This window comes from Corvus moneduloides, chromosome Z (genome assembly GCF_009650955.1).
Source record: "Corvus moneduloides isolate bCorMon1 chromosome Z, bCorMon1.pri, whole genome shotgun sequence".
Lineage (NCBI taxonomy): Eukaryota > Metazoa > Chordata > Aves > Passeriformes > Corvidae > Corvus > Corvus moneduloides.
The window spans coordinates 48461984-48486622 of NC_045511.1; the positions used below are offsets into that span (position 1 = coordinate 48461984).

At 39.5% G+C, this 24639-nt stretch overlaps 2 protein-coding genes and 1 long non-coding RNA gene across 5 annotated transcripts in view; 2 read left to right on the plus strand and 1 right to left on the minus strand.

Moving 5' to 3' along the window:
• The first annotated feature begins 200 nt into the window (after nt 1-200).
• Nucleotides 201-8487, plus strand: PPIC (peptidylprolyl isomerase C). The gene is made up of 5 exons (XM_032095732.1): nt 201-338; nt 4392-4505; nt 4992-5085; nt 6745-6929; nt 8163-8487. The coding sequence occupies exons 1-5, from the start codon at nt 240-242 to the stop codon at nt 8289-8291; spliced, it is 621 nt and encodes a 206-aa protein (XP_031951623.1). The 5' UTR covers nt 201-239; the 3' UTR covers nt 8292-8487.
• Nucleotides 8488-10323: 1836 nt separating this feature from the next.
• SNX24 (sorting nexin 24) overlaps nt 10324-24639 on the minus strand; it is an 89094-nt gene continuing 74778 nt past the window's right edge. For 2 of the 3 annotated variants that reach the window (XM_032095734.1, XM_032095733.1), the window contains exons 4-7: nt 17909-18003; nt 16749-16781; nt 15817-15881; nt 10324-11182 (exon numbers count right to left, since the gene is read on the minus strand). In XM_032095734.1, coding sequence (XP_031951625.1) covers nt 11112-11182; nt 15817-15881; nt 16749-16781; nt 17909-18003 — 264 coding nt within the window. In that variant the 3' untranslated portion in view covers nt 10324-11111. Of the gene's footprint in view, nt 11183-13325; nt 13448-15816; nt 15882-16748; nt 16782-17908; nt 18004-24639 lie in introns of all 3 variants that reach the window. The other variant, XR_004237419.1, reaches the window with a different exon arrangement.
• LOC116437703 overlaps nt 14996-24639 on the plus strand; it is a 28968-nt gene continuing 19324 nt past the window's right edge. Inside the window, exons 1-2 of the long non-coding RNA XR_004237420.1 lie at nt 14996-16466; nt 24382-24475. This is a non-coding gene — a long non-coding RNA (uncharacterized LOC116437703). The remainder of the gene's footprint in view (nt 16467-24381; nt 24476-24639) is intronic.

Consider the following 24639-nt stretch of genomic DNA (forward strand, 5'->3'; position numbering starts at 1 on the left):
AGCTCAGCAGGGCCCGCGCCGGCCGCCCCGGGCAGGTCACCGCTCCTGCCGGGATGGGTGACGGCTTCTCCAGGATGGGTGACCGCTCCCCGGGATGTGAGACCGCTCATGGGATGGATGAGCGATCCCTGAGATGCTGACCGCTCCCCGGCACTGATGACCGCTCCCCGGAGCCCCCCGCCCCGGCGCGGGAGGAGCCGCCCTTGCCGGCGCAGGCGCCGCAGCGCTCGGCCGGCGCCATGGCCGGCGGGGTGCTGCTCGGCGTCGTGGCCTGCCTGTGCTTCCTGGTCCCGGCGGCCGAGGCCTTCAAGAGGAGGGGACCCAGCGTGACAGCCAAGGTGACTCTTGCCCGCCGGGAAGGCTCGGGCCGGGCCGGGCGGGGCCCGCGGCGGGGGTGTCCCGCAGCCGTGCAGGGGGAGCCGGCCGCCCTCTGCCCTGTCCCGCTTCCACAGCCGGCCCCGCGCCGCAACCCGGGCACAGACGGCTTGGGGCGGGCTTGGGCAAACGCCAGAAATTCACCGTTTTACTAGATTTTTTTGTTGGTTGGTTTGTTACTTGGTGTTTAACCCCTTTGGGCATGCCGCCTTTCTGTAGGCGCTGGCATACCGTAGAGTTCGGGCCAGCAAAGCCTGCCTCTGGCTTGCAGAAGTGGAAACTTTTACATTCCTCACCCCACTAGCGCTGCTGCGGCCTCTCCTGCTGCCAGAGCAGTTTGGGGCTGCTGGTGCTGCCAGCCTGCCCCGAGCAGGGGGGGTTTGACTGCGCTGGCGCTCGTCTGTGCCATGGGGTTTATTCACTCTCCCCTGCCCTCTTTGCTGAAACTCCTGGAGAGGATCCAGCAGAGGGCTACGAGGTTGATCAAGGGAATGGAGCATCTCTCTTGCCAGGAAAGGCCGGGGGAGCTGGGCCTGTTCAGCCTGGGGAAGGGACTGAGAAAGTACCTTATCAATGTCTATGAGTAGCTGAAGGGAGGGTGCCCAGAGGATGGACCGGCCCCTGCTCGGTGGTGCCAAGCTGATGCACAGAAATTCTGCCTGAATATGAGGAAGAACTTCTTTACTATGCAAGTGACTGAGCACTGGAACAGGTTGCCCAGAGAGGTTGTGGAGTGACCCTCACAGGAGATATTCAGGAACCACCTGGACACAATTCTGTGCCATGTACTCTGGGATGGCCCTGTTTGAGCAGGGAGGTTGGCCCAGATGACTCGCTGTGTCCTTTCCACTCTGGCCCATTCTGTCTTTGTGTGAAGCTCTTGGTACTGAGAGCAGTCCCTTTGCTGCTCCTTGTTTCCCACTGCCTTGTGCCCGGAGGAGCGGTGCGTGCGGTGCCTGCGAGGTTCTGCCAGCAGAGCTGCGGGCCAGGATCCCCTGGGGCTCAGTGCTGCAGGGCCCCTGGGCAGGCATGATAAATGGGCTGTGTGCCTGTGGCACACATGGCCACTGCAGATGGCACTGCCCAAGAGATGGACTTGTGGGCTGTGGTGCCTGCTGATGGGACGGGGATGCACCTCGTGACTGCAGCATGCCAGCATCTCTTTCCAAAAAGTGTTTGTTTGGTGCAGGAGGTGGGATGTTTAGTGCAACTTTGGATAAAGCAGGAATTCCATGTTTCAGCCCCCAAGTGTCTTTCCACCTGCAGTCACGAGAGAGTGTGTCCATGCTGGGAAAGACACTTACACTCATGAAAGTGTGACAGGGAAGGGCAGGGGCAGAACTGCTTCCTCTTCTGCATGGCTTCAGCATCCTAAGCCATGGACTGTGCCTTTTTCTCTGTACTTCATTGCCACTGTTGTCTGCAAATGCTTACAGTTTCATTGCCATGGACTTCTAGACCACAGATTTGATTTTTTTGGGGGGGTAAATTTGACCTCCAAATAATCTTCTAGCAATATATTCCCATTAAATTATGCATAAAGTACTTTCCTTCTTCATTCCTTCTGCCTGGGCTATAATTTTATGCCATTTTCTGATTGTTGTGGCACATAAAGAATTGCAGTGCCAATCTTCCGTGTCCTAGGCAGTGGTAACTATACAAAGCTCATCAGGAGACACCAGTCTCCTCTCTTCCAATTTAAGTAGCTTTCTGTAATTTTTCGTCATATAAAAGGTATAAATAGGTATTCTGTACCTATTGAGCATCTGTTCTGCCCATTTTTCTACATTTTTTTAGGTTGGTTTTATCATTCTGTGATAGAGAAGCCAGAATTGCATGCAGCACTCGGGGTGTGAACTCACAGTACACATGTAATTATGGTGTAATTATGGCCCATCTCTTTTCTGTTTCCATTTTAATTATTTCTAGTATTTGTTTGCCTTCTCTGACCTTCACAAGCCCAAAACCAAACTTTTCACTAAACTGCTCAGGAGGACACCAGATGTATTTTGGCCCCCTTGTTGTGGCTCTACACCATAGTCAGTATTTTTGCATTTATAAGGTTATTAGATTATCTGGTCTCCAAGAATAATGAGATCTTCCTTTCAAAGTCTGCTTTTGTTTCCCTGAATAATTGAATGCTCTTGTCCATTTTTTCAATTAGCTGTACACCATCTTGTGTAAATTATATATGAATATGTTTATGAGAACCAGCCACTCATACTTTCTTTTTTCATTTCAGTCTTGAAATACTTAACTTCAAATTGTAAATATGTTTAGATATTTATAAAAATATTAATAAGACCGAAAATTTATAATACTTATTTTCTTTCAGAGTTTTTAGTGAAGAATTTGGTCAGATGCTTTTTGGGATTCGAAAGTGCTGTATTGACCAGCTCAGTAGTGTCTACATGCTCACTGAATTTCCAGAGAACCTGAGGAAATACACTCACAATGACATGGCTTTTCTATGCAAAAACAGTGTCTAGGGCTACCAGATATTTCCATACTTGATTTTCTGGCCAAAAATATGTGCAGACACATTTTTACAAGTACTGGGTTTGCTGCTTAGGTGAGCAGCAGTGCCACATATGAAGCCTTGTGGCTGGGCTAGGTTTACAGCATATGATGAACTTGTCTCCATGTGCTCTGTCAAAGTGTTTGATGTTCCTGCTCTGTGGGGTGATTGTTTGGTAGCCTTGGTCGTGTTACTTATATATGCCAATGTATTTCAGGCAGTCCTAGTAGAACAACATTTCCAAACAAAATAGACAGACAATAGGTTTAGAAAACATAGGAGGGCAATACCCCTTACCTAGATAACACTGGAGGCACAATTCAGAGAGGTTTGTTTATAAAACTCCTAAAGAGTTAGTGAAAGTGTGTTGTTAATACTTTGGGAGCCACACATCTAAGAAGCATGTTATTCAGTGCCAAGGAAATGAATGAGGTGTATCAAAAGGAATTTTATTTCCTTTATAGCGCTTTTATAGCGTTAGCCAAAAGTTCAACAGTCAAAACCACATGGAAGATCAAGAAACGGTAGAAATGTTTAGTAGGAGAGCGTGAAAGAGGCATTCATGTTGGAGAGACTGTGGTCATTTATTATCATTATTGGACTAATTTCTTAGCATTACAGACAAGTAATACTTGGTTGAGTGCCACAAGGAACAGCAAATACCACATCATAGGAATACACATTGCTGTTTCCTAGAAGTTGTAATAGCCTTTATGTAACTTTTTCAGAACTTCAAAATGCCTCATTTCCTGACAGCTGTTCCTACTTTCAGTAATTATTGGAACATTTTTGCATGTTCAAATATGCATTCATGGATTCTGAAGTATATTAAAATGCCTTATAATTCATTTGCCTTTTTGAAGTTGCTGTTCAGCAACATATACATTGACGTTTTTAGGCAATCAGCTGAATCATCTGGCAAGGTTATTTCTCTGTTGGGTTTGAATTCATGTTTAGGAAGGTGGCTGCTTGCTTGAGCCGTAGGGTTTTCTTCCCACTGTTTGTCAATTCAATGGAATTTAGGCTTTTGTCTGCACATACTGATGCCTGGAACAGTGAAGATTATGAGTGGATAGCAAACTGTCATTTGTAGGGAGTGTCAGTACTATAGTTCTTTGTTATTTTCCCCCACATTGGAATAGCATGGTTGTTCTTCCTTACTTTCATATTTCATCTTCTCCATTCAGCTTTAAAGACTTATATGTCTGGGAAAAATCTTCTTGAACACTATCTTCAAGCTTGAGATACAGCAGTCCCGCTGAGCCATTAAAAGCAATAAGAATCAAAACATAGTCACCAGTTCTCAAACAGTTCTCTGCATAAGCTGATTTTGGTGGCTCTGAAAGGATTTCTCTGAAACAGCACCCTTAGGAATTGCAGGACACTATTAATACAGGCCAGGCAGAAGCAATTTCTTACCACCTTACTCTTTGAAAAGCTTGGCCTTTTGTTGCGCTCACGTCTGTATCACTTTTGTTCCCTTCACAAAAATATTTAGGTGTTCTTTGATGTGAAGATTGGAGACAAAGATGTTGGCAGAATTGTAATTGGATTGTTTGGAAAAGTTGTCCCAAAGACCGTGGAGAACTTCATTGCGTTGGCGACTGGAGAAGTATGTTTGTGGTTTTCTTCCACCATGTACTTAAGTTTGGCTTGGGAAGGCAATGTTTGTTTAATGCTGTTTCAGTTGTGAGCTGTCAATCTTCATTCACTGGAGCCTGTGCAAAAGTGCCATCCCCAAGGCTGTGCACTAGTGTGTGTCTTCTCAGGTCCTCAGTTCACAAGACATAATTACGAGATGTTGGATATGACCACCTCAGTCTGTCCCTGCCTTGCAGATCTAGCATGTGGAGTTAACAGTGGTCAGATACCAGTCAAATAAAGACAATGCCTTTGATCACCTGAATCATACCTTCTTTGTGGCAGTGTAGTCCAGCTGTGTTTACCTGCACCTCAGTTCAGTGTGTTTCTTGACAGTATTACATCTCTTGTTGATAATATTCTGTGAAATCTAGCCATTCACAACTTGTGTATTTCCATATGATTATATATAGACCTGGGTGTTATATTCATTTAAAGAATTATTTCATTTTCTTAGAGAGGATATGGATACAAAGGAAGTAAATTTCATCGTGTGATCAAAGACTTCATGATTCAAGGAGGAGACTTTACAGCTGGAGATGGATCAGGAGGTAATATACTTAGTATATTCCAGGTTCTCTTTTCTTTGTTCAAATGTCTGCTGAAAGTATTGGCAAAACAGCATATTCCTTCATTGTTTCTGCTCACATAAATGAGAAAAACCCCAAACCAGCCCACATTTGTTTCAGAGCATCTAGTACTTTTCCAAGCATCTTGTATCCTAAGATGCAGCTGTTTGGATTATCTGATTTATAAGTATGTGTAGCTCTTCCTTTGTCCTCAATTTTTGCAGATAGCTCTTTTCTGTCTGACTTGTCCCCATTCAAGAAGCATGGCTTTGCGTGCTGGGCTGGAGCCACGTGACCAGCTGAGCTGCTCCTACAACTTACCGTCTCCAAAAGATGGATGTCTCCACCCTTCCCCTGCTCTGGCTTTGTGACAGCGCTCCTTCCCTGAGGCACTCACTGATTGCATGAATAGGTGAACCTATTCAAGTCATCCAGCAGAAGTCTAATGCGTGATGAAACAGTGAAAGCGTGTAGAGGGAAGGCAGGTAGGGAAGGAGGAGGCTGTCCTCCCTGCCCTCAGCTCAGGCTGTTCCCAGGAACCTCTGAAATGTGCTGTGAGAGGGAATTTCATAGCAGAGAGAGAGAAAGAAATTAGAAGATGAGGGTCATGCCCTCTCCCCTTTTTTCTCTTACTAAAACTGAAACCATAAACTTGCTGGTGCTGGGAGTCCTGGCTGTGTGTATCACTCCTCACTCCTGCGCCTCCGGAAGAACAGTTCAGTCCACTCAGGAGGGCATTGCCAGCGCAGCATCTCTTGCACTGCCCTCATTCTGGCTGCAGATTTCTTCCCTTCCTTTACATGCACATTCTTCACATGCTAGGATTTGAACTGTCTGCCTGAAATGTTAGTGATTTCCCTGCTGGGAGAGAATGGAAAACACAAATTCCTTTTCCTAGCAGTGAACAGTGGGGAAGACCATAATACCAAAGACATAGTTTTAGCATTAAGGGTAGGCAGCATTTACTTGCTTGCTGATGTTGTTTATCGGGATAGCATCTGGTGGTGTTGTGAGCAGTGTCCCCATTGTGCTAGGCACTGCTCAAGTAAAGAGTGAGACAGACAGCCTTCTCTTTTCAGAGTGATGGTGGTATAAACATGACTGACGTGTTTTCTCTCTGAACAGTTCTAGAAACATCTTAATCTTTATGTCGTGGTTGTACAAATCCACACCAAGTATTTTAGGCTAACTTCCATTTGGTCTTTATATGTTTGTAAACCTGCCTAAAGCAATTTCTTAGTATAAGGGAAAGGTTTAAATACTGAAATTGTCACAAAACATGAGAGCCTTATTGCTAATTGCCATAAATATGTACTTTTTTTAAGCCGAACAGGATGAAGTATACTATTGTTCAGTGGTGTCTGTAAACCGGACCTTTGAAGGTATTCAGCTTGCTTAAATTCAAAGGATAAAGCATCATCAGCTTTAACTATTCTGTCCTTATGTGTGGTGGTTTAGCTTACCTTTACACACAAAATGATTTTAGTTATGGAGTCACTGATGATTGAACAGTGATGCTGCTATGTTTACTCAAACAATGAACCTTCAAGTCCTGAATTCATACTTTGTTTTTCCCATTTTTGAAAAAGGGCTTTTGTTTAGTATTTTTTTAATGTTTGCTTTCTTATTTTTTTGTCATAGGAAGAAGCATCTATGGAGAAAAGTTTCCTGATGAGAACTTCAAGCTCAAACACTATGGAATTGGATGGGTTAGCATGGCTAATTCTGGCCCAGACACCAATGGATCCCAATTCTTCATCAGTGTGACAAAGCCTTCCTGGTTAGATGGAAAACATGTAGTATTTGGCAAAGTCCTTGATGGAATGGTAAGTGTAAAGTAGTGGTTGATGTGGACAAATTGTGACACATTATATCCCTGTTACCATGGTTCAGAAACAGTTGAGTATTCATCTAATACGTACATGGTAGAAAATGATTGTGAAGAGCTCCAGCTGGATGATTTAGAACTGAAATAGCAAAAATGGAAACCTGTATCATGCTTTTGGCTTTCACAGCCCTTATTTCAGACTGCTAACCACTGAAAACAACACTGACACCTTTGCAGATTACAGATGGAGAAAGTTCAGCTCCTCCTGTCAGTAACACTGTTACCCATGAAATAATTCTGTTTCTACAGGCTAAAATCAAATATTGTAGCACATGCTAGTTATGGATAACACTTTCACTGTTACGGTCTTCAGAAGCATGTGAATGATACTGATGGAAGGCCAAATAGAATTTTAAGTTAAAAAATTGTATTTTCAAGAGATTATACTTTTATTAGTCTGGTTTTCCTTACAGATTATTCCTTTTTAATCTATGTCTTGAAATTAATGGGGAAAACACAAGCTGCTGGATGGACCAGTTCTTTGAGGAGTTTGAAAATCTAATCAGAACTCTTGCCCCTCACTCCCACATTCATACTGAATTCCGTGTTCACGATCTACAGTAGTAGCTGGAAATTTTTGAGAAGGTATTTAGATTTAAGTTTCAGTTTAGTCAGATTAATGGACAAATATCCAAACCCACATTGTCAATAGAACTAACTGAATGTAATTAAAAAATACTGATGGCATGGTACCACGCTGAAAATGTGTATGTGTGTGTTACATGCTAAAGGTAAAAGCAGTAACCAGATTTCTGGAAGCACAGTTATGCTGTACAATTAGAAGAATAATAGTGCTTGTCTTTTCTGATCTCTGGACTCACCTTCTGCACACAGGCCACAGATAGAATCCGGTTCGTGCCAGCTTAATCACCTGAATGTACATTTTCAATTGCCCCTTCAAAATGTTTTTGTTGGCTGAAAGATTTTCTAGGAGGACAGGCAGCCTTTCTTGTGCTTCTGTCAACTGTGTGTGAGTTACAGAATGGTGTAACTGCTAATGTGGAAAAAAAAGGATGTGGGAAGTCAACAGGGTAAAGGTCTTTGTTCACAAGCTGTTTAATAAGCAGTGACATTAGGCGTACTTCGTTGTTTCCATGGCACCAGACTTCAGTCACTGGAGTTTCTTTGGCTAAACGGAACCTTTCTGTTTGTTTGTTTTTTTGTTTAACAGTCTGTGGTGCACTCGATAGAACTCCAGCCAACAGATGAACATGACCGGCCCCTTCAAGACTGTGTGATTGTGAACAGTGGCAAAATAGCTGTAAAGGAACCATTTGTAGTTGAAGTTGGTGACTGGTGAGACCAACAGTCAGAATGAAAAGTAAATCTTAAATAACTTTCCTTTAATGCCTGTTTTTGACTGATCTCAATTATACATTGAGTTTTCTCCTCAAAACATATGAGGCTACATTTAGGCAATACTTACCATTTGCCAAATACATAAAAGATATGACCATTTCTATAACAACATGTTGGAGCTGCCACTGCTTGAAATTCAAGACATATCCCACTAAATTCTAGATCTTGCAGAAAAAGTCTTTAATGAAAAATTATAGCAGTAATTCTATTTTTTCAAGATTTAAAATACAGTAATTTTATTCTGTTTGGAAATTTTAGCAATGTTTGTTTTCGTCTTTTCAGCTGAAAATATTTACTATAACAGTACCAGCATTTTTAAAAACTAATAAAAAAAACTAAAAAAAAACCTTAAAAAAAAAAAAAGAGTAAAATACAGAAGTGTTTTGAATAAATAAACTTTGATTTCAAATAAATACTTGAGAGCATTTTTTACTCCACCCCCACAAGGTCTTTCTTCTCACCTCAGCTGATTCCACATAATATGCAGGGGGTTTTGCTTTATAGGAGGTAAGTAAGGTTAGAGCAGAGATGGTAAATTTTCCTAATCTTAACCTGTCAGATGAAGTCCCTGCTGTCTTTCAGAGAACCACAGTATTCAGATACCATCCTGTGATCAAGGACATGCAGCTTTTCTGTCTATTATTAAGATAATCACTTAGAAACTGATTAAAACGGAAGAATTCTTCTTTTACAGCACAGTGAATTTTGTAACACCTAACTGATATTATTTATTGTAAAGCTCAAATGCTTTTTCTTTTAAGTTTTGCTGTAAGTTTGAGAACTTTAGGTTCATTATTTTTGTGATGCTTCATAAATAACTCTTAAGCTGACAATGAGTAGCTTTCAGAGAAGGTCAGTGTAGGGTAACACTTAAGAGACACCCGTGTTAAGTTTTTACAGTACTCCCCAGGACAGAGATGTGGATTTTTTCCTGTTGACAGTGTTTTAGGACTCAATATGGAAGAGGCAATGCCAAGATCTGATGAAGGACTCATCCACCTGTACAACAGGCAGCACACCACTCCTCCCTTTAGTGACTTGTTTCCTGAAGGGTGTCCTGGAGCTCATGAGAGGTATCTAGAGCTGAAGTGATTCAGGGTAGGAGAGGCTACTACAGCACAGAGCTTGTAGGAACCTACTGGCATTCTACTTAAAAGGAAACAGGAAAAAGCTGTGGGCAGGGATTTACCCCAGGTTCTCCTGACATGACATTTGCAGTTACAGGATGCTTCTGCTGGTTCTTCATCCATAGCTCTGGGGCCTCTCCTGAGGGTAAATACTGACATTTCTTTTCAGAGACCTGTGAAAGGATTACTGTCCTCTTTAAACAGAACTTGAGGAGAACTTGGCAAGGGCCTCTAAATTTGCCTAGTGCTAGGCAATCAAGATTTTAATTTTACCTCTGATCACTTCTTTTTCTACTGGCACTTTAAAGTAAAATTCTCTGAAAAGCAGCACTGGGAAGGCAGGGTTAGCAAGCAGGAGTGAGAATGCTTCAGACTGCCTTGCCCAACCAGCCTTCTGCCAGTAGCTGAAAGCTTTCCTGGAGGCTGAGCCTGCAGACCTCATAAAGTTATGCTACCTGAACAAGTGTTGCAGTCACAGGCCTACCTTTTGTCCAAGTCCCAGCTTTCCGTTCCCCAAATGGCTTCCAAACACATTTAGTAGCTAGAGCAGGCCACCCATGTGTCTCCAGGATCAGACTGCTGTTTGTGCCCAGCTTTGCCATTCCCGCTTCTGTGCAAAAACTCCCTTCTGTTGATGAGCCGAGTGACTTACTAGCTATTCAATTACCCTGATTTTTTTCACCAAGACATACACTTCTGTAAGCCTACTGTGTTCAGCTAAGAGCTTTAAATGAGCAGACACACAGGTATTTTCTCACACTTCATGGGGAGACATCTATGAGACCCATCTCAGATGACAGAATCTCAGAAAAATTTCAACAGAAAAGCACAAAAAACCCACTGAAGTGGTACATTCATGTCCTAGTAATTTATTTTGTAATGTCCAGTAGCACACATACAAATTTCCAGTTAAATCTGAACATACATATATATGTATCAGTTTTAGTTTGATCATAATAATAGTCTTGCTTTAGTTTACCACAGAGTTGTATGTTTTGTGACTTACAAAACGTTAATATATGGAATACAGTCAGCAAGTTGATGTGGAGAGTAAACAAACACACAAGTTAGATGTTAAAACTGAATGGACATGTATAAAAGCCACATAAAAGCTCCTGGTAAGTAAAATAATTTCAACTGAAATCTAGAAAATTTCCTCAGAGAGTGCTATGTGTTTCAGAATGTGAAAGCATGCTTTCCAATTCCGCACACACTCTCTTCAGCACTTTTAATCCATTCAGTGCCAGCAGTGGGTAATGTGCTGGGAAAAATCCTGGTGCAAAAAGGTTTAGTGTTTGCTTTAATAAAAATTATAGAAATAATTAGTAAAACTTTTCTCTTCAAAGGTTAGCATAATTCAGTGTAAGACTTAGAACATTTAGTGTTAAATAGCTAGAGCATGTCAATATATAGAAGGTATAAATTACTTCAATACTGTTGTTTCCATATCTTTTTTAAAAGCAGCAACTGTAATGACAGTGATTTTAGTTAAGAAGACATAATGCTTGAACTTAATCTGATGTTCTGCCTCTTGCTTCTGAGCATAATTTTCACATCACAGAATTTTATTTCTGTTAGTTCTATTAACCATGACTCAGAGACTTGCTTCAGCTTCTTCTTGCCTTATATCACTTCTACCTGGGCAGTAGATGAGGATAAAATATTCCATGTAGAATGCCATCTATAACTACGTTTGGAAAGTCATCTGAAAAAAAAAAAAGAAACAAAAAAAGAAACTTACTTTCTTATCCGTGTCAGAACAATATAAATGTTTTTGTGAAACTTAACTAGGTAAGGCCTCGTTTACTTTGGGTTACTGCATCACTCAACTGTTTTTCCATGTTGGGGATGTGCTATTAGTAATGCTGTTTCAGCACTAAAGCCACTTTAGGGTAGCACTGGGCATTGCATGAATGCGCTGCCAGATTTCTAGCTTATTGATTTAAAGGGATGTTCTAATACTTAATGCTGCTAGGCTCCAGCTCTTTATCTGAATCTTTTCTCACAAGGAAGATGGATTACACTGGCAATTCAATTTCTAACAAAATCTCAATATACTTGAAGAAATTTCAAGATTGCTACTGGGAATACTTCAAAGCTGTTTTTTGTATTGTGGCTTACAGCAATGTTTAGACTGAGAAGACCTGAGGATGCCTGTACAAAGATGATTATTTGAGGCAAGAAATTTTCAGGTTGTCCAGTTGACATAAAATGTCGCATGTTACAAAATGTCATCCTACAGTATTTGAAGGAAAAATTCCCCACAACTTTGTTATCACAGATGCAGAGGAAACTGCCAGTTAATTTTCATGTTCAGTTTGGCTTGAAGGATTACCTGATAGAACACAGTAATAGATCCAGGATGTGCATTGTTGAATTGAAAAGATTTTTGAAATGCACCAACACCTGAGGTTTTAACGAAGGGTTTATTTAAATCACCAGGCATTAAAACTAAGAATTTCTGATCACATCTTACAACCTTAAAATGGTTAGTATGCTAGAAATGGATTTGCTACTAAGAGCTGTTTCTGATACAGAACTTTCCACACTAATCAAACCTTCAGCTATCAGCCTACAGGATATTCACAAAGACGAGATGCAACTTTTATAAAAATCACTAGTACATGATAAATTAGATCACTGAATGTGAGTGGGAATTAGGGTTTGTCCCTAATTCTTTCACAGAAATAATTTTGGATGTAAAAATATTGAGCAAAAGTAGATTTGGCATCTATAAAAACAATCCTTAGTGTCTTAAATGTGTTATTTCATTGTTATTAATAAAGTGATTTCAGAATATTAAAGATGTTACAAACAGAGATATTTTAGGATGTTTTCATGAACTGTAACCTCCTAACTTGACTATGTAAACAATATATGCATACTTCTACCCAGCTCATAGTAAGTCATAATTATAAATGACTTGCTAATATTTTGAATCCACTGATGCTTCCTCCAATTCTCTAAGTTCATCTGTACCAAATTACCCTGGTAGAATAACCCTGTGCAGTTATCATTAAAGTTACCAAAAATACCCTTGAAAAGGCAACCTGAAGCTTTCCTTCTAGATTAAATGCTGCAGTTCCAGAAACCACTTTTTATTGTTTCTTTTATAACATACAGTGTATATAGGAAAAAAAGGATTGATTTTCGAAATTATACTACCGCATAATATTAGATTTAATGTGAGTCGTTTCTGCTTAAAAAAATCAAGCATATCAATTTCAGTTAAATACAACTGGAGTATATATACATAAGTATAAGCACAACAAAGCACAGTTGCAGATCTGTGATATTTGCATGGCTTAAAAGAATCAACACAACAATTTTCAAACAAGTGACACTAAATCTAAGATCCCTTTTTTTTTTTAGCTTACAAGATACTGTCTCCAATTTGAAGCATATTAGGTTTTTCCTTTATTTTTCTTGAAAACATTAATTTTTTTTTTCTCCCCATACCCTTACACAAAAAGTGATGCACACTTGGGCACTCATACTGTTAGATACATCATGAAAAAGGGAATCTAAAAATCAATGAGGTTTGTAACTGCAGATCTTGTTTCTGGAAAGTTGTCTTGCACCTCAACAGTGCTTGAAGCCCAGTCACTGGAATAATGGCAAGATTATATTTTATAAAGACAAGTAACAGTGCAATGACAGGGTAAAAAATATTCCTTGAGTATTATATTCCAGAATTAGTTATTTATTTTGTTTAAAACTCACACTACTTCCTATTTATTGAAATATGTTAACACAGGCATTCCCGTATCTAGGAAAGACTTCTGATTGAAATTCACCTTCTTCAAAGAAAACATACAACAAATAGTTGTTTGTTAATGGACACTTACTTTTGGTCATAGGTTGAACAACCTTGGCTGTTTTTACAAAGGAATCAGAGTCTATCAAAGTAAGAACTGATCTGAGAGGGAAAATTTTAGAAAGCTCATCTACATTTTCTCTGTGCTGCAAACTAAAAACAAAGAAGAAGAATTAAAGGCAATGGTAGCTGTGTAAAAACTTTGTTTCTTTCTAACTAGACTTGAGTCAACTAGTAGAGCCTCTAGACTCAGGACTTGGTTTTCTTCTTCCTTTTTTAAACCACAAGTCACATTCTAATTTGTGTTTTAATTCATTAAGTTAAAGAATGACTTGCAGTGAATTTGAGGTTTTAGGGTTTTCAAATACAAATCATTTTCACCTGCCATGTAAAATTCTAAATACTGTGGGTCAAGGCCAGAAAATGCCTTGAAAAGGCAAAAGTCTGAAATGTCCTTTGTTTCAGATGTCATTAATGAGGCCTACTCAATATTTAAACATCTTACTCATTAGAAGAGGCCTTTATATTAATGCTTTTTTGCACTGCTTAAAAGAATAGTTACAAAATTAATTTGAAAGTTTCTAATGATTTCACAAAAAGGAAGCTTAGCCTTACTCAGAGCACACATTATGGAAGGGAGGTAAATACCATCACAGAACTGCAAAATCTTGAAGTCTTATGGCAAAATGTTACATGTGGGCTGGAAATACTAAGCACCATCTCAATATTTTTGGGATAACTACATGAAATCTATTTTCTCCCTTCAAAATGGTATGGAATTACATGATGTTCATAATTTATACTGGGCTCTTGAGGAATCAAATATGCAATTAGGAGGAGCATTAAACAGATTAAGACATGCAATGTGGCTCCCTCTAAATAGTATAGGCAGCATCTGGCCCAACTTTTAAACAGAGGTTACTCTATGTGATTCTTCATTACTGTTGTCACTTGGGTCAGACATGACCTGTGCAGTGACCCCCCCTCCCCTTACCACGCTTCGGTTCATTGATTTTGTGATTTGCACTCCAGCCTCAAATGAACATTCAGTGGGATCAGACTAGTGCTAAGTCAAAGTAAAAGCTAAACAACCTTGTGATGTGTATTCTGATGTGGACCCGAGTCACACTGGACCTCTGCTGTCGTGTTTTGCTCTAGTTACACTTTTGAGTTCAGTAAGACTTCAGAGGGTCAATAGTGTTTGGCTGCACTACTAGCTAGAGTGGACATTGCCTGCAAGAGAGACTACTTAATCCTCTCAAAATATGTGCACCTGTCCCTGTGGTTTTGATAAACAGCTTGAAAAAAACAACAGAACCATAGAATAGCTGCAGCTGGAAGAGACGACTGGAGGTGATCTGGTCCAACACCCTCTTCAAGCAGGAGCACCTGCAGGCAGTGACCCAGGACCATGACCAGGCAGCTTCCAAGTGTCTCCAAGAGTGGAGACCCAACACCACTCCGGGTAACCTGTGTCTGGGCCTGGGAAAATTTTCCTGATGTTCTAGTCCTATTACTGGGCATCACTGGAAAGAGATTGGCTTTGTCTTTCTTATGCCCTTCCCTCAAGTATTTATAAACATCTTGAGAAAATCTCAAGGAAGTACACTCCATTGTCTAGGAAACTACGAGCAAAAATGTATTCTTTCCTAAATTTATTCTTAAAAATTTAATGATTTTCAAGGCAGTGTGAGAATTTGACTTCCACACCGTATTTTATAAAATGAAACAAAATGCCACATTAAAAAAGAATCCTTATGTGCAGCTCAGGGAGAAAATTCTCTCCTGAAAGCATATTACATTTTTTAATAAAATATTTAGTAGAAACAACAAGTTCCAGCAAGTAAAATGACAAAGCCAAGAGGAACACACTTGGAAAATGGTCCTTTTTTCCCTGCACACATTTAATTTAAGACAGGGTAAATTCTCTGAATTATTAATTCAAAGAACTTTTTATATTAAAAAAAAAGTTTATAACAAACTATTTCAAACACTCTTTTGAACTGCATGTTATGAGATGAAGTCTAATGTAAATGTCCTGTGAAATACATCGCTTGCACTTAAAGTGCACTTTTTTTTTTCCCCATAAAGAGCTCCAGAGGTTATAAATGATAAGAAATAATAATAATCCAAATGGAAATACAAACATGCTTGCAGTAGATCGACTGGTGTTTAGGGAAAAAGCACTTACAAAGGACTGGGCCTCCAAGTTCAAATCCTTCAGGCAAAACAGCCAAAGGGTCAACAACAAGAAAAGAAAAGCAGTGTTCTTCATCTTTTGATTTGAATTCTCAGTAGGTTTGCCTGAGAGAACAACTGGGGGAGAAAATTCCACTCTTTTATAAATCACCCACCCCGCTTAGTGTTTTAATGGTTTCTTACACAAGAACTATCGTTTTATTGGCAGGTTATTAGATGTTGGACCAGTGTCATTTGACTAGGCCAGTATTAATAATAATGTGGTTTATGCAGTGCAGGGTCAGATCAGTAAAGTGCTGTTAACAGATGACATGTTTGATTACCGTTGGCTTTAGGCAAGACATATGGATCCCTTAGGAACAGCAGCACAGGCTGGTGGGACAGTTTGCTGGAAAGGTCAAGAACAGGGATGTCAGTATCAAGGGACAGCAAACAGACTATTCTACAAACTAGCTTTGATAAAGTGAGGTGGTTGAGCTGCCAGGAGCCATGCGGTGTGGCTCTGCACACCAGCGCTGCTCAGAGGGCAGGCTCCATCTCCTGGAAGCAAAGCTCGCTGCTCCTCCGCCATACAGTGAAACCCTCAATGTCAAGCTGGAGTGAAGGGGCTCCATCCAGGAGGAGTGGCTTGCAGCTGGCTCTGAGACCTCCTGCTCCCTGGCACGCAGTGTCATGCAGGCTACAAGACCATCTACAACCAGGCTCCATGTCTACAGGCTCTCCAGGCCACAAAGCAGACTCAAAATGTCACCATGTTCTTACAGCCCCCAGAGCAGTTGCTGTACCCATCATCCGTGGAGAGAAGTCCTTGGAAGCCCCCCCGGCCTGACTCCCGCCCTCGGTCGCAGCATGGACAGCCTCCCCCAGCTCTCTTCACTTCGCTCTGTACATACACATTCCAAGTAGTGCAACCTGATGCATATGAAGCTCTATCAAATGCATAAGGAAGAACCCAAACCTCTAATTTATTCTGGTAAGTCTTCTTGCTACAAAAAATATATTCCGCAATATACTTCAGAGCTGGCAGTATTCTGTCAGTTTTGTAAGGAATTTCTCAACACTAGCATAAGGATGTCCAAATCACACTATAAATGGACAGATATAGCATAGCTGATGGTAATATTTAACAAATACATCTAATTTTAATGCTAAACTACTGCTAGTTTGTTAACTGCAAGGAACAAATAAAGTAAATGCCAATAATTAAAGTAGTTTATTAATCAGGTGTCCTATAAAGAGTAGAAATCAAGCTCACCTTGATTCTTCAGATTCTGTTTCATCAAAAGAGCTGCAAGTAAAGTGAGAGAAAACTTTGGTTACAACAAAACTAAGTTTAAAATTAAAACTCCCAAATCTTTTAAGAATCAAAGAAGGGAACAATCTTTTGCTGGTCAGTGGCCACATAATGCCACATAAGGAAATGAATGTAGGAGATTGTATCATTTTATAACCACCACTACTTGAAAATGACAGCATCCATTTTACCATAACAGATTAATTTCCATCTCTCTATCTCTCTATCTATCTATGAAGTGTTGGGATACAGTTTCACTGAGGATAATGGCTGATGTGATTAACTGCAAGTGAAAACTACAAGTCTGCTAGCTTCTCAATGACCCTGGACACTGCCCTGGGCCATAGAGACCTCCAAGTCTAACAGGTCCTCAAAATTATCTTCAGGTAAACTTGCCTTCTTGCCACTGCAGATCCAAACAGCCTGCCCCGAAGTGGAAAAGGGCCATGTGGCTTTCTGGGGAGCACATCCTGGTAATGCTTCTGGACTGTCAACCACATCATCTTACACAGCAAAAGAAATTCTCCCTACTAAGCTCACAGCTGCAGAGGGTATCAGAGCTTCCAGTTACCTTGTTTTGGGTATTTCTGTAGTCATTACACTCATCGTACTAAGATTCCCTTCTGCCACTCTAGTTAGGAACCCTTCCCAGGGGACAGGCAATTGGTTCACTGGGGTAATGTCATCGGAAAGGTGGAAGACCTCATTCTTGAACACACAGAGGGAGATCATAAAATGATCACGTAATGAGTTTCTATTTTGTGCAGTTACTATGACCATAAAACACATGCAAAGGCTTTCTATGCAATTTTAGTGAGTGCTTATGAATATCTTACATTTCAGTAGATACTTCAAGATCTACAAGAAAATTGTATTTTTCTCATCTAAGCTCTCCTTTGCTTTCCAAGAATATTACATGAAACTTCCCGTCTTTGAACATGCTGGATTTATTTTACGACCTTTTGGGGATATATAAACATACTTAACATGAACCTAATGCCCATTTATTTTACAGTGTTAGAGTTGGCAGCAAGACCATTTTAAGTCAATGGAATTGCATCAGCACTGAGTGGATATGGGCCTTTTGGCCTCCATATATTTTTCAGTAAATGAGAGCTTACCCACAGCTTTCTGCTTTTGGCAAGGTAGGTACATGACGAACATTCAGAAAATCAAGAAATATCTTAGGGAGCTCTTCATTTTCTAAAATGACTGTCTGTAAAAAAAAAGGCACAATAGAAACCCATATTTTAAAAATATTTTAGATATTGCACACTTCCATTCAAGCTACTAAAACATTTCTCTCTTGCAACACTTTTCAATTCTCCATTTTTTTACACCTATTATGGAATGCCACATTTCAATAGGAAAACCACAGTTCTTGATGAATCACTTACGCTACTTACATTCTTTTTCACCTGCCATCACTGGTGCCAAGCTATATGCCTCTCAAGCAGAGATGTCTGATTCTGGAACTAAGTTACTGGCATGCTCATTTCTGAATAAAGTTTTGTTTATTTAAAATATAAAATAAAACAGCTTCAGCTCAGTGCTTTCATGTTCATCTCACAGCAGACTCCCATCTGGCATATGAGCAGAAGAAGGAAATCTCCACTTTGTGCAGTTTTATTAATGCACGTCTTGGTAAATGAAAAGAAGGGGAACTCCTTGCTTGGCTTGACAGGTCAGCTTACAACATGCTCCATTGTATCTGCACTATGGCTCCAAATGACAAAGCTCTGACCACACAGCTGCTGCCCAGACTTATCACACACACTTCTTCCACAACCGTGATACAATGGCCACATAATGGCCAGACTACATCCTGTGTTTTTTCCTGGAGATGATTTACAGTTTTCACAAGGCAAAGAAAAACAGTTCATAAATTAAATCAGTGTCTCACCTGAAAGATTAACCCCTATTTCTTTACTGTTCATACTGATATATATTCTGAAAACGTGTACTTCACAAGAAAAAGGAAGCCACAAGCTCTTTCTCAAAGAGATTTCCTACGTAAAGGCCTGATCTGAAGTGAATGTATGTATAGAAGAAACTTCACTGTATTTAATATTAAATTGCCTCCTAGAAGCAAAGCTATCCATGTTCAACCTGTTCACTTTCCCACCCTATGATACAAGAAATAAATATAGAGAAGAAACAAGTCTGGTGATGGAAAGAAACATCAGTCTTACATTCAGAAGGTAACTTACTCCTGTGTGTATATTCTTTCACATTACAGTATCACAAGGGAGACACAATGGTATATAGAGGATAGCAGGATCACAAAAAAAAAGTTGGAAGAGACATCTAGAAGTCATCTAGATTTTATAGCAGCTTTTATAGCAAATGGTTTGGTTATTTGTGTTGGGAAAACCTGCTTAATGTTAAAATTACAGAAGATGTGAATGGACTTAAAAGCTTTTGAAAACAAAGATATTTGAGAACTGGATCTTTTTTTATGTTACAAGTCTCAATTCAGAGGCTACACTTTCTCAACAGCTGAGGCCATCACTAAAACGTTTGAAGAAAAGAACAGGGAAAAATGTAGTTGAACTTTTCCGTGGTAGATTTTAAGAGATGTAACAAGCAAGGAGGTCTAAGATGCTGGCAAGTGTTAAGCCTTTCAGTTCACCTCTATATGAAGATGCTGCATTAAAAAATGGCACTTTGCATTCTGCAAAATCAGCACTCTGCTGCTGCAAAATGTATCCCATTCTGCATTCAGGTTATGCACAAAAGAAGGTGTGGAGGGGATGCATATTCAGAGCGTGCGTGAATTGCATAGAAATGTGTATGACTGGCTCAAATAAAACCATCTTGCTAATTATATGCAATGAGGAACTGCAAAAAGTTGTAGAAAGATGTTTAAGGGCATCCAGTGCTTATATGCAACTTCATACTTACAACTCTTGACAGCTTTTTCTAAAACTTGAGCTGCCTGCTGAGGCTACTGAATGGAACAGGGAAGAAGAGAAGGATACACCATTTTATAAAAGGAAAACTACTGACAGCTCTTACAAACCTATTTGCTTCTACTTCCACTCATTTGAGATTAATATCTCCTTCTGTTTTTTTCCCCCCAACATGTATCAAGTCAACCCAAGCCCTCCTAATCCTGGCCTGAGCAAACACCTTTCGCCATAGAGTTTGTTAGTTGTTAATAACTCTGCTTTGGTGATCACTAAACTTGAAAATGTAGAATTTGCAGAGAAGCAAATGCAATTTTGCACTGCCCTGTATTTGTACACCACCTCTGCTGACTGGAAATTTTGTCATTTCCAGAATTTTATGAAGGCAGGAATGACTGCATTGACCAAAGGAGGATTTTTCAACTGATGTAATGTGACATGGATTTTTAAGCATTAAAAATAAAAATATTAAGCTTACAAGTTAATTATACTAATAGGGGGAAATTATCTTCTGGCTTGACTTTGTTGGCTTTGATTCAATAAGGGGCGAGGACATAATCTTGCCATTTAAAATAGATGGTGGAAACCAAAGGAAAGGAGAAAAAAAAAAAAAGCCTGATAACAACAATGACCAAACCAAACCAAACCAAACCAAACCCAACAAAAACCACACAAACCACCAACCAACACCAAAACAAAACTCCCACAAGCACCGACCAGCCACACGAGCTTAGGAGTGTCTGTCTAAATACATTTCCTAACTCTGCTGGTGGCCCAAAGTAGATGTCTTGAAAAAAATCTAAGCATTCTCAGCTTCCTATTTAAGTTTAAGAAAATACCCTTAAATCATAAATGTTATTATAGTTGGCTTAATTTACCTGGAACAACCCTTAACACAACGGATTTTTTACTTCTGTCTGAAAACTTGTAAGAAATCAGTATTTTGCAAATCTGATGATCTTTAATGATAGGTGTGCAGAAAAGGAGCCAGCAGGTAAAGTTTCTCAACCACTACCTATACATTGTGATGTAATATGCTCAACTGTAGCATTTGTTCAAGTATGACATTGGCTTGTAAGCATGACTAGCTACTTTGTTTGCTCTGTCATCAGAAACTGAAGGATAAATATTTTCAAAGAAATAAAAACTCAAACTTAGTTTCTTTGTAATGTGAAATTCTGTTGCATCCAAAATCTGTCAAGATCATAGCAATGAGTTTCAAATATGGGTCCCAGAGTGCTAAGTAGGCCAGTTTAAGAACAAAACCCCCGCATGTGTATTTCCTTCCTAAAGTAATTACAATGCCCTCTTCTCCCAAAACTAAACCAGCTAACACAACCTCTAGCAAGTGATTTGGGAAGTGACTCCAGAAATACATTTTTCAACTCATTGATTTCAGCTGAACTAAAAGTGCCATATTTTCTTGGAAAATTGTAAAGGGTGTTTATCTGTTACTGTCACACTTTAATGAACGACTCTGTGCTTCAGGAGAAAAACCCACAACACAACACAAGGGAAAGTCTGATGTTTACATCAGCAGAAATGTCTTTTTCACTGGAAGGGTGCAATTATTATTATGTAACACATCATAAAATCCCCGATTTTTCTACCTTATCAGTTACATAAAATCATGTTCCCTAAGGATGTAATTGATTAGTTGCACATGTTCTTTCAGTGACATCTGAAATACTTAATTGTCGGTTATCTTTTCTCCTTCAGTAAGTAAAATATAGTCACAAAATTGCAAAGGGACTTGTTCTGCCTTAACCTTAGCTAGATGCCATCATGCAGTGGAAAACAGTGCTAAAATATCACAGGATAATGCTCTCCAACAAGGGAGACATATAAACAGCATAATGATTTCCCACGAGTTTCCTTTTTAGAAAATTGTCACTAAAGCCAGGGTAAATGGTGACATATCTTCACAGAGGACACAGTGAAATCGAACACTGGCATTCTAGTTAGGCCCAAACCTACTCATCAGCCAATTATAACAGTAACTGAACATCTTGCTGAAAACCTGAACAAGACCACTTCGCTAACCTTCAGAGATCATGCCACAGAAATGCATCATCTTCTAGAATTATTATTATTATTATTGTTAGTATTATTATTATTATAGCTGCTTTTAATGAAGAAAGATTTAAAAATCAATTTCTTACAGTCGTCTATCATACTTTATTGAGGTTGCTGGAAGAGCTGTTGGAAAGAGAGAAAAGTGAGTGGGGAGCTGAGTTACAGGGTTTTTACAGACTTTTCCATTCAATCGGGTTTAGTTTGAAAGGCTGTATTGTTAGGGTGAAAAAGTTCATGACAGTTTTTCCTCTCTTCAGAGGGAAAGATGCTTCACAATACCTAATTCAGTGGTGCAGCTAAAATGGGGGAAAAGAAAATCAATACATTCCAGCTACAGTAAGTAGGCTGAAGTGTCAGTCTCCACTGGGACCAAAATCCACATCTTTTAGAACATTCAGAGTCTATATTCTTCTATTAACCTGCTTTTCCTGAACTTACACAGTCCCATGAAATGATAAAAAGGTTATCAAAAAACACATTAGCTAAAAACCAAGTAGATAAAGGAACCAGACTTCTACGAGTAAGCTTTTCTTTTTTAAAGTAATAGCAGATACAATCATGTTTTATATTATCCATTGCGAAGAACTATAATGAAACTCACTCTCTTGTTCAGTGAGGCTGTTGTTAGAGGTTATTAACTGGGATTAATTCTAAAAAGAATTTCCACTTGTCATTGCTATCAGAAGTATTCACATTTGTGAGAATGGAAGGAGGCTATCAAACATGCTTAAAAACCTGTATAAAGATACAAGAAGCGTGAAAACACGTGTACAACAACACAGAAGTGATGCTCCATAGGGAAGCACCAGCTAGTTAACACTCCCACGCTGTGTATCAAAGGGAAGTCAACAGTAAGAGTGACATCCATGCAGCGGAGCTTGAAAGGGAACAAATAGTGACTATAGGTATTATAAGAGAAAATACATCCAATGAAGATCCAGAAGTTCCAACTGAACTATCTGAAAGATAATGTAAAGTCACAAAAGTTAAAAAAAAGGAGGACAGAGGGGAATTGCACGTATGAACCTCAAGACTGGAGGATACTTCCAGGGAGCTTAAAACTCCCCCGATATCTCACGAGTGACAAATCTATCTATCATAGTAATCTCAAGCTATGCAAAGGATAAATTAGATGAAAGGGGAGGCCAACAGGTTAAACGACTACTGGATCATCACTGAAAATGTGTATGCAGAACTTCATGACAGTGTCTATAACTTTCACTGCAAAGCAGTTAACTCATTTTGATTAAAAATACTGCCACATAGGTCTTAAGGTAGAGAGCACTTTAATTAGAAAGCTAGTTAAAAACACAGTTACTGTTCCAATTAATATTTAACTACTAAGTGCAGAGCAGATAGACTTGTAGTTAAGTCTACAAATACAACCCATTTGATGTAAAAAATAAAATATTGAATTTTTTTTTTGGAAAACTGGGAACATAATTTAGTGGGAGCAAACAGTGAACTTTTCTTCAGTGAAACAGGAGACTAGTCCTTGAAAGATTAGAAACAAAGTGCGAGAACAGTTCCTTTGAAAAATAAAAATGAAAGGAAGCGGTCAATATAATTTCCTGAGACACTGCTCAAAGGACTGGAGGTTAAGACAAAGCTGGATGACAAATGAAAAAATCAACAGAGCAAAAGGAAAAGAAGCAGAAGGGCAGGCCAAGTTAATGATATTATAAAAACTTAGCAGGAACAAGAAAGGCTTTTAAAAATAAGTAACAGGAAAAAGTAATACAAAGAGTGAGTAGATCCATTAATGACAGACACAAAATTAGATGCTGATTTCAAAATGCCTAAATTGAAGTATTTTTCAGAAGTCAATGGGCCACTAGGATCATGAAAAATTAACAAGTAGTTAAGACGATGTCAATACTGGTGGTGATGACAAACAGGTGCAGGAATACCTTAGATAATAATATATATATCAATCAATCCAGAAATTACACATTGTAGGAAGATACAGAAATTAGGTAGTCAGGTTTGAAAAAGTCTTCTCAAGAGTACAGGGGAAGAAGGCTTGTAAAAAAGCAACCACATTTACCACCACAATACACAGTAGATTGCAGTACTGTTTTCTAAAAGCTTAAAAGAACTAAACACAAATATGCTATAGTGAAAAAACCACTGAACATTCAGGGAAAGCAAGGTGCCTCATTTACCTCGCCCTCTGCCAGGGAAAGCTCCAACAGGCAGTGCCATGGAGCACCAGGACGCTCACCTGAGACAGGCACCATCTGAGACCTCTTACAGAACCCCTCAGACCAACACAGCCACTGGTGAATGCGAGAATTTCCTCATAAAACACTCCAAGTACAAATCAGCCGCGAGAACTGCACGTAGCACAATTCATGTCAATAGAAACTCATGCATTTTCCCTGTTCAGGATGTTTCTGCAGTCCACTACCACAGCCTTATGAGACACCAATTATCTAAAAATTACATTTTGAGAAACATTAAGGATAGAGACCACTAAGACAAATAGAAAAAAAAAGAAAAAGAAAGGGAAGAAGAAGTGGAAGAAATGTAGTTAAGTGGAAGAAATGTAGTTACAAACTACAACACCTGGAAAATTTCAAAATCAATAGGTTTTTGTTTTCTGTCAGTCAGGTACTGCCCTCCTTCTATGGTGATCCTTGTGCATCAGGGAGAAAGTTGCACGGGAAAAAGAAGCAATACCCTGCAACAGGATCTGATCAGGTAATTAAATACTATCATAAATACATAATCTACTTAAAGGTGAAAATGTCAAGTCCTAACCTTCTTCCTCTAAATATCAGGGTTTAGTGTACATTCCTGTCTTCTTAGTGTGTGACAACTCTTTCTTAGAATTGTAGGATCATTTAGATGGGAAAAGGTCTTTA